The sequence below is a fragment of the Carassius carassius genome, chromosome 36 (genome assembly GCF_963082965.1).
Source record: "Carassius carassius chromosome 36, fCarCar2.1, whole genome shotgun sequence".
In the NCBI taxonomy this organism is placed as follows: Eukaryota; Metazoa; Chordata; class Actinopteri; order Cypriniformes; family Cyprinidae; genus Carassius; species Carassius carassius.
The window spans coordinates 18,318,436-18,335,944 of NC_081790.1; the positions used below are offsets into that span (position 1 = coordinate 18,318,436).

At 37.1% G+C, this 17,509-nt stretch overlaps 1 protein-coding gene across 2 annotated transcripts; it reads right to left on the reverse strand.

Annotated features, from left to right (window-relative positions):
• Positions 1-381: 381 nt before the first annotated feature.
• LOC132117362 (mitogen-activated protein kinase 9-like) lies at positions 382-17,283 on the reverse strand. Of its 2 annotated transcripts, none has more exons than XM_059526613.1 (11): positions 17,110-17,283; positions 16,559-16,688; positions 14,837-14,895; positions 10,402-10,540; positions 6,754-6,919; positions 6,566-6,637; positions 6,259-6,441; positions 6,016-6,140; positions 5,817-5,880; positions 5,480-5,551; positions 382-2,435 (listed from the first exon to the last, which is right to left on the reverse strand). In XM_059526613.1, the coding sequence occupies exons 1-11, from the start codon at positions 17,223-17,225 to the stop codon at positions 2,293-2,295; spliced, it is 1,269 nt and encodes a 422-aa protein (XP_059382596.1). In that variant the 5' UTR covers positions 17,226-17,283; the 3' UTR covers positions 382-2,292. The 2 variants fall into 2 exon arrangements, with proteins under 2 accessions (XP_059382596.1, XP_059382597.1); XM_059526614.1 differs by having other exon boundaries at positions 382-2,432; positions 17,110-17,282.
• Positions 17,284-17,509: the final 226 nt, after the last annotated feature.

The window sequence follows — 17,509 nt, forward strand, 5'->3', positions numbered from 1 at the left end:
CCACCCCTGGTGACAGATTGTCAGTGACAAAAACACCATTAACATTCACAAACACGCACCCTCTTCCCCAAGGGAAACAGACACCTAAAAGAAGAGAAAGTAAGCCCTTGAGAAAGTGTGAGCCAGCTTTGTTCGTCATCTTGAAGGTCTCAGTGCTGCAGAAGTCCATCACGAGTGTTCATAACAGGAATCAATGAGTCCACAACAGCAAAACTAATGTGCACGAGGCTCAGAAATTAGAATGGAACACAATGCACTATTGTGTTGTTGTAATATATTATCACTGTGCCTTACAGCAAGGTGAAGCACCAAAAGAAATCTCACAAGCTCAAGCAGAGCAGGAAATGTGATGTTTGAGAAAACAGACAAAGTAGCATGGGTAGCAAACAACCCAGCCTGCTAAAAAAAGAACTTGAAAGTAGGTACTGTACATTACCATCAATAATTTTGTGATCTCCAAACCAAGCTGTAGATACACTGATAGTGAGAAGCTTAAGGCATGAAAATTATGGTAATGCTAAGTTCATCCTCCAGTCCTGTCCATCAGTGAAGGATCTACCTACTGATATTCCCATTTCAGTCTGTCAGAAGAGCTTGGAGGCACACAAACTCAATGCATTTATATTATCTTCCAAAGGCTTTCCAATCATTTACAACCAGAAGACAGGTCTCTGCAATGACCTCAAGTCTGGGATGAAGAGGGCTTGTGTTATCATGCATAAAAATTAACATAGAATACAGGACACTTCATCATACATATCTACAACACTGGAGGGAAAAGAATGCAGAGAGGCTGAGTAAACTGATGAAAGGGTGGGTTTCCATCATGAATACCACTGTTAAAGAATCACACAGTCCAAAACAGGTCTCTAAGCACATGGTTACCCACAGTTTATCACTGAATAGCAAGTCTGCAAACAGTAAACTAAGGATGTAGAGACATATATAAAAGAAATGAAATTATATGGCCTTGATAATTCACACATACATGAAAATCTGTCAGTGTTTTACTGAAAGGACATCTTTAAGAAGAGGAAACTGATGAAATAAAAATCAGCTGACAAATCAATAAAAAATAAAATAAAAAAAGGAAAGGAACCATAAATTTGCTTTGTACATTCTTATGGGCTTTTCAAGTTGGAGGAGATTAAAAAAGGCAATGGTTTGCATTAGCTCATGCAATTAAATGTACAATCTTACGAGATAAATCACCATCTTGTCAGCGGTGATTAATTATTCTTGGAATGAGGAATAGGGGCATTGGGTAGGATGTTGCATCCACAGTTTTCCATTGGATATCTAGAAGTTTTTGTTCTTTTTTTCCTTTTTCTTTTTTAAACAGTATTCTCACTTTTAAACGTCTGTGCAATTTTCTTTTTAAATCAATTTCAAGTCCCATTCACATAGTTTGTTTTAAAGTACATATGCTAAAGCATATTCAGAAGCTGTAAAATTCTTTCCACACAGCACAAAGAAAGAAAAACTGAACATTTACACAGAATCTATGTACGTATATATACACGACTATACCCTAACAAACTGAAAAGCATCATTAGGTTCTCTTTTAAAATGGGTGTATGGTGACTATGTACAGAGGCAGGCACTATAGTTCTGTTTCTAGGTGTGTTTAGGCATATTTCAGTGATCTGTAGTTACAATATCTGTCTAGTAAGTGTTCTTTGTTAATATCATGCAGCAATACTTGTAACAGGAACTCATTCCAAAGGGACTGACTAGCTATAAAGTTGTCCAAGAATTTATATCTGTGCTTCTTTTAGGTGATGAAATGAACGGTAATAAAAGCTACATCGCACAGAGAGAGAGAGGGGACATAAATGACAGGGATAAATCCAGATATTACACATGCTGCTGCAATAACGCCACTAGACTTAATTTTAGATATGAAGTGAAATGTGAATGCATTAAATCATAAACCTATTATGTATTATTTGCCCATTTATGAACAGTTTTTTTTATGTAAAACTATGACTGTGAAGATGCAGTCAAACATAAAAGAAAACAATAATAAAGATTTTAGATTTTGCTGTTGGTGTGTAAACCGAGCTTTAGCCACAACAGATTTGTCTAAGAGCTAATATTACACAAATGTCTGATACAAGCGAGCGAAAACAGCCCCTTAAAAGCAAGAGTGAAGGATTACGAGTGTAAACTTGAAGCTGAATGAACGTGCACCCTCTGTTGGCTTCAGTCAAGACCACGGCATGGCCCACACAGGTGATGGAGAGGGATGTGACATAAGCGAGAAGACGGGGGAGGTTGAAGCCACTCAAGTCACTCCTCTAATGGTCCTGTTAGGGTGTCGATGCAGGAGCTGTCGGTGTCTGAGGCCAATGTCTGCTCCGTCGACATGGACGAGATGTCGTTAATAGAGGATGACTGGGAGGCAGTGGTGCTGCTGTTCACCGTACTGTCTACTACACAGAATGCAATGCATCAAAATAAGGGTAACCAAATGTAATGTGCTAAAGATAAACTTTTACTGAATGCAGTTTACCTATTTTATTGTTTTTGTGTTCCAAATGATTTCTAAAGAATATGAGTTTCTCTGTAAATGATGTAAACAAAATACATGATACCAGATAGTTTGAGAGACCAGTCCGACACCTGTTTACTCTTTTTCCTCACCAGCTTAATTTTTTTTTTAAAAGTTGCCAGCCACCAGCAGCATTTTTTATCAGTTTCACAAAAGTTTAAACTTCCCCCAGAATATGCCAAAACAGAGTCTGCTTTAAAACAAGCTGAGGAAATTGCTTTTTGTAAAAGACCATGTCTGGAGCAGATTCAGTATAATGATAAAAACAAAGATGGAATAGATTGCTTCCATCAACACATCCAAAGATTGCAGGGTCGTTTACCACTTTCTGGATCGACATTTCATTCAGTAACGATAGGTAGTTTTGATTTACATGCTGTTTAATGCTTGATGATCATGTTATTTTACATATGTATCTGCTTATTTATGCAACTGCTTGAAAGTAGGAAAATTCTGTCATTGTCATAGAAGCGTCTCATAATCGATGGAAAATTTTGTCTTTGGCAGGAAAATAATTAAATGCAAAATAAGCAACTTGCATATCACAAGACCGCCACATTGTTCATTTTCTGTCCGAGACCTTTTCTGTTTTTTTGGCTCAACAGGTACTGATTTTCCTGTTTTCTTTGCTGGTAAAGCGCAATAAAAAGTGTTCCACTGTCTAATGTTCACTCTTTAAAACAGTAAATTACACTACGCAACTAGTTTTTCTATAGAGGTGACAGCCAACGAGCATGAGGATTCTAAACAACATTTAATGAAACACTAAAATTAGTGGCTAAAGGTGCACTCAGTAGTTTGGATCTAATTTAAAAAGTTTTAGACCTTAAAGGGATAATTCACCCAAAAATCTAAATTCTGGCATTAACCATTCAACTTCATGTCATTCCAAACCCATAAGACCTTCGTTTATCTTCAGAAGACAAATTAAGATATTTTTGATAAATTCCGAGAGCTCTCTGACCCTCCTATAGACAGCAAGGGTACTAACACAAGTCCAGAAACATAAACAAAGTATGCTGCTCTGTCAGCAGCACCGCTCAAATACGTTTACACTTTGATCTGTACGTAATGTATCCGTGTGGTGCTGCTGACACAGAACAGCATAAGTAGTTTACTTTTAGATAAAAGCTAACTCATACACTGTGATATTCTCCAAAATGGTGCTATAGAGTGATGTGGAGGAGACAAATTGTTGAATAAAGTCGTTATTTTAGTTTTCTATGCACACAAAAAGTATTCTCGTAGCTTCGTAAAATTACAGTTGAGCCACTGATGTCCCATGGATTATTTTAACGATGTCCTTGCTACGTTTCTGTACCTTGAACTCGTGGTAGTATCCTTACTATCTATAGGAGGGTCAGAGAGCTCTCGGAATTCATCAAAAATATCTTAATTTGTCTTCTGAAGATAAACGAAGGTCTTATGGGTTTGGAACGACATGAGGGTGAATAGTTAATGTCAGAATTTAGATTTTTGGGTGAATTATCCCTTTAAGGTCTAAAACTTTTTAAATTCGATCCAAACTACTGAGTGCACCTTTAGCCACTAAATCTTTTAATAAATAAATCAGACTTAGAATGAGACTTTTAGTGAAAGTGAAGGTTCTTTTGAACTAGTATGGTAAAATTTTAACAAAGTAAGAAAACATCTTAAAAAGAAATTAAGGTTCTATAATTTTTAAAGTAGGTTTATTTTAACATGTAGGGACAGAATACCAACCAAAATAATCCAGAAAAAAACATTATATAAAGGTTAGAAATTGATTTGCATTTCAGTGAGTGAAATAAGTATTTGATCCCAAAGCAAAACATGAATTATTACTTGGTGCTGAAACCCTTGTTGGCAATGACAGAACTATGATGTTTCTTGTAGTTGGTCACCAGGTTTGCACACATCTCAGGAGGAATTTTGATTCACTCCTCTTTAGAGATCCTCTCTAAATCCTTTTTCTTGGCTGTTGTATGGCAACTCGAAGTTTCATCTCCCTCCACAGATTTTCTGTACGACTTTAGGTCTGGAGACTGGGTAGGCCACTCCATGACCTTAAAGAGTTACTCCACCCCAAAATTAAAATGTTGTCATTAATCACTTACACCCATGTTGTTCCAAACCCGTAAAAGCTTAGTTCGTCTTCAGAGCACAATTTAAGATATTTTGGATGAAAACTGGGAGGTTTGTGGCTGTCCCATTGACTACCAAGTAAACTACGACTAAATTACGTTCGTGTTGAACCACTGATGACAGAAGGACTTCTGACAATGTCTTTCATACTTTTCTGGACCTTGACAGTTTAACTTACTTGGCAGTCAATGGGACTGTCACAAGCCTCCCAGTTTTACCTCCCAAAATATCTTAAATTGTGTTCTGAAGACGAAAGAAGCTTTTACAGGTTTAGAACAACATGGGTGTAAGTGATTAATGACAAAATGTTCACTTCTGCTGCAGGATTTCAGTCCATTGCTGCGTAGTGTGTTACCATTGTTTTGGTTGTGGTTCCAACTGCCTTAAGATCATTAACAAGGTCCTAATGTGTAGTCCGGGGCTGATCCCTCGCCTTTCTCATGAACTTGCCCCATGAGGTGAGATCCTAACCAATCTGTGAGAGCCAGAATTCTTGCTGGTTGGTAGGGGCTCAAATACTTATTTCACTCACTGAAATGCAAATCAATTTCTAACCTTTATATAAATTTCTAACCTTTGATATTCTGCCTCTATCCGTTAAAATAAACCATAAAAATTACAGACCCTTAATTTCTTTGTAAGTGGTCAAACGTACAAAATCAGCAGGGAATTAAATAAATTTGCCCCACTGTATTTATAGTACGAGGTCGAAATACAACAATTTTTGTCAGTTTTCCCAATAATCATTGTCAACTAGACAGACACACATTTACATTGTTTTCACATTTATACGTGACTCACCTAAACACTCCTCTTTCAGCACTCCATTCTTGTTCCTCTCCTCCCAGTCCATTACTTCTTTATAAATCAACTCTGTAGTGATGGGAAAACCCAAAGAAATCATAAAGATATTTGTTTTACAAATCACTAATAACTCATATTCATCACTTTAGCAGACATTAAAATTATGAACTTTCAAGGTCAAGGCTCAAAAGCTATTCCATTACTTTAGAATAAATGAGAATGCAAATGGATCTGGGATAAATTCATCACAGTAATCATTTCTGCTGTAGGCATTCATTTTCTACAAGACGCTTATAGCTCAGCAGGAGGTAGTGACAGCAGAGGGAGTTTGTACCTTTCCACTGCTCAATGCTGTGTTCCCGCTCCTCCAACTGCTTGTCTGATATCTGTGGAGGAGGCTGAACACATGAAACAATCATTATACATCCTAGTCTCAAGAGAACCTCCTTGCCATTGTAAAAACTTCCCCTGTAAAACAGTTTCAATTGGACTGTGCAAGACAAAAAGACTTGAAAGGATAAGGGTGCACTGACCGCGTCGGCCTCGGCTGGGTCGTACCACACACGGATGTAAGGGTGATTGAGGGCCTCCTGCACAGAGATGCGGCTTTCAGGGTCGATTACCAGCATCTTTGACAGCAGGTCTCTGGCTTGACTAGCTACATTAGGAATGATGTAAAATGTCACATGTCAATGCAGTTGTTTAAAGTACAACATTAAGAGAATACTTAGACAGCAAAGCAAGAAAAAAAAGAAAGAAAATTTCGGATATTTTACTTTTGATCTTGTCATGCTCTGTCTCTGAAGGGAAGGCCCAATCGGGGAAAAGCTCATTAAAGCTGACTCCAGGAAACTGGGGTTTGTTCATCACATAATTCCTTACAGTCTCCATCAAACGGTTCATAAACTCCAGAGAGGGGGTTCCCAAAATCTCAATCACTTTATTCCACTGGTCAATATCTGAGATTAACTCAGTCAAGGATATAAAGGTGAAAAAAGAATAAATTCACATAAAATTCAAGACTTTGAATGACTAGGACAGACATTGGGATATATACACAGTGTACAAGAGTAAAGAGGATACGATCAGTTCCCTGGAATATGACACTTCCTTTAACCATCTCACCCATGATGCAGCCCACCGACCAGATATCCACTGGCAAAACATTCAATAAAAAGTATATATGCCACAATTTTATTTGGATTGCACCGCTTAACTTCCGAAAGCACTACTAGGAAAAACAAACAAAAAAAAAAAACACAAAGTTTTACCATTCTCCTTGTATCTCATTCCCAAGATGACCTCTGGTGCTCTGTAGTATCTGGTTACTACGTAGGGTGTCATCATGAAGTTAGTGCAGGCGGTTCTGGCCAGCCCAAAGTCTAAGATCTTTAGCGTGCAGTCAGACTTCACTACGATGTTACTAGGCTTCAGATCCTGAGGAGCAAAGATGAGAGTTTCATACTGTCATACTGAAAAACATCTCAGGCGCTGATATATTGCAAGGTATACAGTCGTGGCCAAAAGTTTTAAGAATTACATAAATATTGGAAATTGGAAAGGTTGCTGCTTAAGTTTTTATAATAGCAATTTGCATATACTCCAGAATGTTATGAAGAGTGATCAGATGAATTGCATAGTCCTTCTTTGCCATGAAAATTAACTTAATCCCAAAAAAACCTTTCCACTGCATTTCATTGCTGTCATTAAAGGACCTGCTGAGATCATTTCAGTAATCGTCTTGTTAACTCAGGTGAGAATGTTGACGAGCACAAGGCTGGAGATCATTATGTCAGGCTGATTGGGTTAGAATGCCAGACTTGACATGTTAAAAGGAGGGTGATGCTTGAAATCATTGTTCTTCCATTGTTAACCATGGTGACCTGCAAAGAAACGCGTGCAGCCATCATTGCGTTGCATAAAAATGGCTTCACAGGCAAGGATATTGTGGCTACTAAGATTGCACCTAAAATCAACAATTTATAGGGTTAATCAAGAACTTCAAGGAAAGAGGTTCAATTCTTGTAAAGAAGGCTTCAGGGCATCCAATTCAGCTGCGGGATCGGAATGCCACCAGTGCAGAGCTTGCTCAGGAATGGCAGCAGGCAGGTGTGAGTGCATCTGCACGCACAGTGAGGCGACTAGATTGATCTTCTGCAGAAAGTATAGTGAATGGACTGCTGAGGACTGGGGTAAAGTCATATTCTCCGATGAAGCCCCTTTCCGATTGTTTGGGGCATCTGGAAAAAGGCTTGTCCGGAGAAGAAAAGGTGAGCGCTACCATCAGTCCTGTGTCATGCCAACAGTAAAGCATCCTGACACCATTCATGTGTGGGGTTGCTTCTCATCCAAGGGAGTGGGCTCACTCACAATTCTGCCCAAAAACACAGCCATGAATAAAGAATGGTACCAAAACACCCTCCAACAGCAACTTCTTCCAACAATCCAACAGCAGTTTGGTGAAGAACAATGCATTTTCCAGCATGATGGAGCACCATGCCATAAGGCAAAAGTGATAACTAAGTGGCTCGGGGACCAGAATGTTGAAATTTTGGGTCCATGGCCTGGAAACTCCCCAGATCTTAATCCCATTGAGAACTTCAATCCTCAAGAGGTGGGTAGACAAACAAAAACCCACTAATTCTGAACTCCAAGAAGTGATTATGAAAGAATGGGTTGCTATCAGTCAGGATTTGGCCCAGAAGTTGATTGAGAGCATGCCCAGTCGAATTGCAGAGGTCCTGAAAAAGAAGGGCCAACACTGCAAATACTGACTCTTTGCATAAATGTCATGTAATTGTCGATAAAAGTCTTTGAAACGTATGAAGTGCTTGTAATTATATTTCAGTACATCACAAAAACAACTGAAACAAAGATCTAAAAGCAGTTTAGCAGCAAACTTTTTGAAAACTAATATTTATGTAATTCTCAAAACTTTCGGCCACGACTGTATGATTTAGGGAACACAGCTGGTGATGTGTCATGCTGGATTTGGTCTTCACTTATTTAAAGAAAACATTTGTTTCAAACATTAGGATACAAATGATAACAGTAATTGTCAATATTTTCCAATGCATGTACTAAACAAATTGTTTTCTAGAGATGTTAACTGGTTGGTCCGCCAATTAATTTGCAATACATATGAACAGCATGTGACAAACAACTACAGTGGCCAATAATACACGTAGACACGTTATACAAAATGTTTAGTTTTGTAATGCTACTGCTTTATTTATGCAGATGACTTTATGACTTAAAATTGTACACATTTAAAAATAGCACAGAGTAAGGGTTTTATTGCTTGGGAATATTCATTTAATATTAATTTCAATTCTATTTATAGTTATGTTTGGCATTCATTAGTTTTCACATTTGTTTCATTTTTTTTTTTTTTTAAGTTTAATTTTTATTAATTTATTTTAGGTGTAGTTTTCATAAAAGTAGAGTAGAGTGAAAGTTAACACCCTACTAATGACATGGCTCTTTGACATGTTTTAACCTGATTGGTGAATGGTGGTATTCTGAGGTCACACATTTTACCATAATGACCACTGAACTGTGTGTGTATATATATATCTCACAGCTGTGCTAGCTTCATCATAAAATGAAATTTCACTCAAATCCATATTTCAACTACATAACAGGTAGTTAATCATTTTTTTTAATTCTAATATTTATTTATTCTAATTAGGGATGGGAGGGTTTTCCGCAAATATCACATTCGAATATTTGAGCTCCAGAGAAACGAATATTCAAATATTCGTTTATTTAAATTAAGTTTAATAAGAGAGACGTTATTTTTCAGCAACACTTATTTGATTCCGTCATTTTTGAACAAGCTTATACACAATAAGCTTGAATATTACGCTACATCGTGTTTTGTAGCTGAAAACCTTTAACAATGTGTGCAAACAAACAAAAAAGTACAGATTAAAGGCAAAAAATAAAAATAAGTGAACAAAGAAAAAACTTAAAGCAACCTGCAGAAATTACGATATTGAACAGAACGTATCCTACATTTAATATTTAAACTGTCAGCAAATCTTTTTTTCTTTTTTTTCCCTATTGTTTTACATGTTCTTGTTAAGGAACACAGGCATGTCAACATGGTCGGGGGAAAGTCGGCTCCTCAGTCTGTTAAGAATAAGGCCGGCCGCGGAGAAAACGCGCTCTGACTGCGCAGACGTTGCAGGGACACACAAATAACGGTGTGCTAAGAGACTAAGTTTTCGTTTCACCACTGAATGGGATCCTCATCTGATGGAATTCATGGCTCCAGCAAGAACTGTTCCCACTCGTCTTGGCTGGACTCTCTGTAATCATCGCTGAAGAACTGGCTCAGCCTTATCCGACGAGCCGGATCCTCTTCATCGTTGGTGGTGGCGGCGGCTACATCCGCGCCACTCTGATAATGAAAATGCTCTGATAATGTTCAAAAAGTTTTTTTTTCTTACTTCTCTCATGTTTTCATCGAGGAACCTGAGATGTTTGTGCCGAGGGTCTAGGGCGGACACTAGAAGAAGACTTTTCCCTGCATTCTCCAAGTTAGCAGTGTTTATTCGTTGCTTGAGATATGCCGTAACAATGTTCTTGAATTTGTTCTTTTTCTGTGATTCTCCACAACATATTTGAATCACTGTAAAAGACCGCAGTTCCTATTCATTCATTAACTATTTTTTGCTTACAGACATCTTCAAATATGCGGTAGAGAATCACAGAAAGTGACCGAATTAGGTTTTATTGTGGATTTATTTTTATGGCAAACAAAAATATAGCGAAATTCTAATATCATTTTTATTTATCGAATAATTACAGCAGAACGAATATTCGAATTTTCGACTATCCGTGCACACCCCTAATTCTAATTCCCCTATGAGTTGTCGTTATTGATAATCAACTCGCCACAGTGAAGCTCTCACCCTGTGAATGATGCCAACTGAGTGTAGATGTCTGATGCCACACAGGATCTGGTAGAGCAGGTAAGACATCCTCTCATGGTCCAGATCCATGTGGATCACCTGACAAAGGCTAGCGTCCATCAGTTCCATTACCAAGTACCTGTGAGAAACCAGGGATTCAGATTCTTCAGAGTTTCCTGTGCTCACCTACAACTCAAATTATCTCTACATATCCTTACATACATAGTACTGAGTAGCATATAACAACCCCAGATCCCAAGCTTAATACTTTGAGTCAGCAACACTTCTATAAAACATAGCAACAGAAGAGCTGTTGTCAGGACAGGAGTTGCAATTAATCTTGATTTAATAACATAATTTCAGTCCTATAGCTATAATTATCACATGCAGCAGTAGGACAGCGTAATTTATCAGTTCCTCTTGAGAGTTCATTGTGGTCTCAGCAAAACTATGAATGTTAATAACATCACAGAGGGCCAAAGGACCAATACACCCTACAGCCATACAAACTCAGCTTACACTGCCAGGATCTGTTCTATGACAGTGTAAACAGGAAAGAATAACGCAAGCATTCTCAATTGAAAAGCAGTATAAATGTAGTCATATATATATATTAGTGGTGGGCATAGATAATTTTTTTTAATCTAGATTAATCTCACTGTGATCTTGAAATTAATCTAGATTAATCTAGATTAAAATGGCTCATTCGAATTCTGCCGAAGGCATTCAGAATATGTGTGTTTCCCAAATAAAATTGACAAACAGTAAGTCTTTGAGTACGGGTTTATCAAGCTAGATTGTGCATTAGACCAGGGGCTCATCTCCTGTTTCCAAAATGCATCACAAAGTGCTTGAAAAAGCTGTAAACTAATTCCACATTGCACAAGGTGCAAACAACCTTACGCCTGTTTGAAATTGTTTAATTTCTATGTTCGTTTATTTTTATTTATTTGTGCTATTTACACAATTTTTACGTTTTTTTCAAGTTTGTAGGTGTGAAGGTACAGAAACCAAATAATTAAATGTAAAATAGCACTGGATAGTCTTCAATGTAAAAATGAAATATACAATCAAACCTACATTTATTCAGACACCTTCAACATTTCTCACATTATTACAGTTTTGCTATATATATCAAAAATTATATCTGGTGTCTGAATAATTTTTGGTTTGACTGTTAAAAGTACAAAGTAATTCAGTCAAGAGCAGTGAGTGACTTTCATTTTCATTTTCTTGGATTAACATTACAGCAGCCAGTAGCTGAATTAGGCGCGGTCACTTTAAGAGACAATGAACGCATCCAATATAATACACATTCCATTTTTGTCCTCAACTGTTCACTTTAACTTAAGAAATAAATCACAGATTTTTTGAACATAATTTCCAATGTGGATATTTTGACATTTTGTATGTATTTGTCGGCACAAGAGCAAAAATAAGCAAATTCGATGTTCAAGTGTTTTGAGACGCCTTTTCTCTGCTTGAGTCCTGAACACCAGAACACCGCGAGTACGGAATTGGGCTCTTTCACATCTTTTTGTTTGTTCAAACTGCGATTTGTATTTGTTCGTTCAGGTGCAGGAGGGACATCGAAGAGAACTTCGCAGAAGAGAGCTCGGTTCAGTGTCGCTGTCTGTGATACACGGCTCTCGATCTCTCTCGTGCGCACCGAACACAGCGCACGAGTAACCAGCTACTCTGTTCAGCTTTTCCACGTCTTGTGTTTGGATGCGTTAATGTTTAAATCGACAAGCAGTAAGGCTTAAACACACGTGAAAAAGATAAGCCTTCGTGACGATGCACAGCAGTGGCCTGTCAACTGTCCTGAGCATCTTTTTAGGCTGGCCTCAGCCAGTCGGTTATATAAAATATCAAGGTGAAAGTCATCATAGCTTGCTTAGTATAGACCCAGCTCCCAACCCAACTTTGAGAATAGATTAACAGCGATATTTTTTTTTTTAATCGCCCGATAAGAGTCTCACGTTAACGCCGATAACGGCCCACCACTAATATATATATATATATATATATATATATATATATATATATATATATATACACACACATGTAAAAAAAATGCTCCAAATATTAATTAGACATCTAAAATTATCTTTATTTGTACGTTTTCTGAAGGCGCACAATACCGATAAATACACATACAGAATTACAGTATTCACACAAACATAATCTGTTCTGTTTTAAGTGAACGCTTGAGGACCTGTTGGGGAAAAACATCTGATGGGTAAAATTATAGTACATCCGTGCATTACAGTACAGGACGTCTGTATAATGTATCATAATGTTAATCTAACAATAAAAGAAAACGGGTGTGGCTCAGTCATTTTTTTGTCAGATTTCAACAAATCATAAATCATAGGTGTGATTGGCAAAGGACAAAAAAGCAGGAAACTATACGGTGCACTTACCATGACACGGCGACAGCCAAACCCCCCAACTCCCCCCCCGGGGGGTGTTCGAGTTTGCGGTTTCAATTTTTACAGTTTTTTACTGTTTACTGTAACTGTTTAGTTATTTTTTTCTATTATAGTTTTTTTTTTACTATTAAAAAAAAATAAAAGAAAAAAACCTCCAGTACACTTCTGTGTAGGGCTGGGCAATATGAGCAAAAATTCATATCTCTGTATTTTTTAGCTGATTTGCGGTATACTGTAGCCTTTATATCTTGGTATTTTGGATTAAACAAATAAAGTGAATGTAAGCATGTAGGCATATATTATGTGCAAAAAGGGTTAAAGTCAGATTACATTTTAATATTGCAATCTAAAAAAAAAATATTAAAGCATAAGTTAAAGTTACTAAACTAAAAATTAAAATAATAAAAATCACAGACTAATTAAGTAAAAAGGCTATTTTGATTAACCCATTACACTTGTGCTATCATACAAATACACTTACTTGTAGGTTTAAAATTCTACATGTCACATTTATTGTCCAGCTACAAGTATTTCATCAAAATGTATATTTTAGTCAGGGTTATTGCGCTCCTATTTCATTTCAAACACATTAAACAGCGCGTCTCTGTCAGCCTCACATGCAGCCTTTCTGTCAGAGCTTCTAACGGGGCGAGCACGAGCCGCTTTGAACTGAAACTATAAACTATAAGCTACTAGGTGAGAAATAAATGCAGAAATTATTTAAATGCAAAACAAACAAAAAATGCTATGATTGGTTTTAACTTTTCACCTTTATCTTTTGCTTGTTTTGAATACTGCGTGTGGACAGAGGCGTCACTAGAATTTTGCGAAGTTTAGAGTTACAAATCATACCAGCGTAGCCTACTTTGAGGTTAAAATGCGTAGCCAGTACTCAAAATGCATACAGGTTGGCAGGTCTGCGTATGCGTTCATGTCAAGTAAAGTTTTTGGGAAAAGTGCGTGGAATTGCGGCGAGCGTTTATAACCTTGCACGTAGAGAGCGCTCTTCAGAGCGAAGATACATCGTTATCGGGAAACTCGACCCAGATCAGATTTAAGCATTCATTAAAGTGAATCAATTCAAAAGAGTCATTAGTTCGCAAATCGGACATGTCGTTAGTGGACAGATATGCTCATATGCTCCGCACATATAACGTTACTCCCAAATATATTTTTAGGTCGCACAGATTAAATTTCAGGAGCATATGCGACAAAAATGTTGGCAATTTCGAGTGTTGAATTTCGAATGTTGGCAGCTTCTTGTAGAAGCTGCTAAACTTTCTAGCTAGAAATAAGCAATAACCAACATGGCGTTACTTTGCTAAATTAGCTCAGAATCATTTAACATTAATGTTATGGAAGCATGACAAAAGTGATCAATAGATTGGTTAAATTTTACTAGACCTGCATATAAAAATGAAAGACAATATATTGGATTTGCTTACATGAATCATCCGTGATCACGGTCTTCGTCAGTCAACTTATTGGAATACTTGCAGAGTGACACGACGACATGAATCAGAGGCACACAAAAAACGTTGACAGCGGTGAGCGATCATTATGTTTACCAATACCCGAACCCAACCCCCAACTTTTTTTTTTTTTTGCATGATTTACGAGAGCATCTTTTTCAGGTCGGAAAAGCCGGATTTCACCCCTGATAAATAATTTTAAAGGTCTTTAAATGTAGAATATAATTTTTTTTTTTTGCTCATTGTGACTCATTTGTCAGCACAGGTCACATTATTTTCTGGAGGGAGCACATTGAGCCAGTAAATGACAACATTGTATGAACAATGTTTTAGATGGTATGGCAAGTGTAAAAATGTATCATGTATGTATCGGATATGGGTCACAACTGAAAGAACGTGTAAAAGCGCAGCCCAAAAAAATCAGATATAGGCAACAAATCAGAATTGGGCATCAAGACCTGCAGTGTAAACAATGCTTAAATGACAAGGTCAGCATAAACTCCAGGAATTGATCAACGTAAAACTTACAAATCCTGAAACTCTTCCAATGACTTCTGGGGTGTGAAGACATTAAGCAAACGGATGATCTGGAAGCAAAAGGTTGAGAAAATAAATCTGGATTAATCTACACAACAATACGCTTGACAACAAAGACCAACATCTCACTACCTGATTTTCAGTCATACGCAAGTCACTGGACAATTAGCAGCTTTCAAATGAATAAATGAATCAAATAAGCTTACTGGTAAGCTAATGGAAAGCTAATGGTAGAAAGGTCATGTAGTACATTCATACTGCTTTTCAATTCAGAGTCATTCGAAAGTTTGAAATTATTATTTAGCTTTTATTTTCTATTCAAGCTATTATTAAAAGTAATTACAGACAAATTAAATCATGTTGTTTCAAAACTTTCCTTTGTGGAATATAAAAATTTTTTTATGCCCCTCGTTCTCTCCGCTCCGCCAACTCTTTTCTCCTTAAACAGCTTTCTTGCAGACTAAAAATGATGGGTGAAAGAGCCTTCTCTGTGGCAGCCCCCAGGCTGTGGAATGCACTTCCCTTAACTGTTAGGAATGCCCCAACATTAACAAGTTTTAAGAAATGGTTAAAAACCCATCTTTTTAAGATGGTGTTTGTGTCTTGATTGGTGACACTGGATGTACATGGTATTTTTTTTTTTTTTTTTTTTTTTTTGTGTATTTACTTTTGTTCTGTGCTTGTAGCGCTTTGGGAATAAGAAAAGCGCAATATAAATAAAATGTATTAATATTATTATTATTATTATTAAAATGCATTTTGAAGACTGTTGGTAACAAAGCTGTTTTGCTTACCAATGACTTTTATTGTATGAACAAAAAATACTGAGATGTTTCTCAAATGATCTTTTAGGTTACATAGTTTATGTTAGGCCGTTGTAGCCTAAATGTTTACGTATAATATATTTTATGCTGAAATTAATAAAATATTTATTTCTAAAGCTACAATTTGTTATGTCTACTTGAAACCTTCTCATTTACATCAAAAATAGCTTTAAATAATCTTTTGTGGCTATTTTAACAATCAAATTTATTTTGCGATTAAATAGATTAATCATGTAATTAATTAGATCAAAAATTTGAATAAAATGACAGCCCTAATATAAAATAAAGTGGGCTGAACATCTGTTTAAAGACAAATATCAATATTAAAATTCACAAAACATATTCTTTAAAATTATAATTAAATAAAGTATTATAAATTATTATTATTATTAAGTACAGGTATTTAATACGTTTTTAATAATAATAATAATAATAGTATAATTTACAATAGTAAAATTACAATACTAACATTCATGGCTCTCACCAAACCTCTTGAATCATACAAAAAAACTATTTTGGATTCAAAACATAATTTCTCATTTTTTAAAGTTAATGGTAATGTTATTCCAAGAATTACACCTGAATTTAGCTTATACCAACAGTTTAAGCTCATGTGGAAATTCTGTTCTTATTTTTTAACTTCATGTTGTTTTCTTAGCCAAAATGGTCCGTTCAGTGACAGGAAACTGGAGAGAAATGTCAGGAGGTAGTAGTTCAGTCCATCACCTCTCTGACATTTTGAACCAGTGAGTGTGACAGAACTCTGAAATTCCAGCAAAAACAGCCTGTAGGTGTGACAGCCCTGACTAAAACCGTGTTGAGACGGTTAGTGTGACGCAGCCTCAAAGTGTACTTCTGAATGGAAGAGTGCACTGTGAAGGGGACGTACGTTCTTGTGATTAACACACTTGAGCAGGACCAGCTCTCTATAAGCCCTCTTTGCATGGGTCTGGTTCTGGAAGGGCCGGCTCAGCTTCTTCACAGCGACTGGGATGCCAAGTACGGTGTCCAAAGCAGAGCTTAATGGGGCAGAAAAATGGGCACACTGACATGACCACAATCATCATTGTAGTTACCATCATTGGTTCAAGTATGATTCACATCCATGTTTATACATTTATAATGTCCTATTGTACCTCAATTCCCTTTCAAACGCTCTTTTGTATGTCATTATGGTATCAGACAACATTATTGCAAACAGTGTTTAGTGTCCATCTCCTGTGCTTGGGTAAACAATTTAGACATGCAGCTAGCTGTAAAATCCCTCTCATTAAAGCAGCTGTAAACCAGGGATCCAAATCTCTAATGAGACATTCATGTTAATGACAAAAACACATCTGCTGCGCTCCTGACAAATGGAGACAGCCGATGCCTAATGGGATGATGACATCATTAGCATGGAGTCAGATGAAACTCTGTTAAATCCAGTCGCACACTCACCAGACGATACCCTGGGCACCGGATCCAATGGCGCAGAGCTGCTGGTACCTTCTGAGGACCGTGAAGGTGGAGTCACCCACCTGCACGCTGTAGAACTGCCCCTCCCCCTCGGTCATGGCTCCTCCCCACTGAGTGCCTCTAGATGAATCAAACCTGAGAGAGAAAGAGCACCATAAATTAGAGTGATGAAGAGATTATGTGAGAAGTAGCAGTGATGACCGCATACTGAGCTCACTCCCCCATGTTTACTGCGACGTGTGTGGGGGATGACATTGCCGGTGATTCTTCCAAGGAGAATCAGATATGATGCATAACCATCCTGAATGACACAGGATACCTATAGGATGCCATTAGAGAGTCAATCCAGTGATCGAGCATAAGGATAAAAGCCATAGTTCAC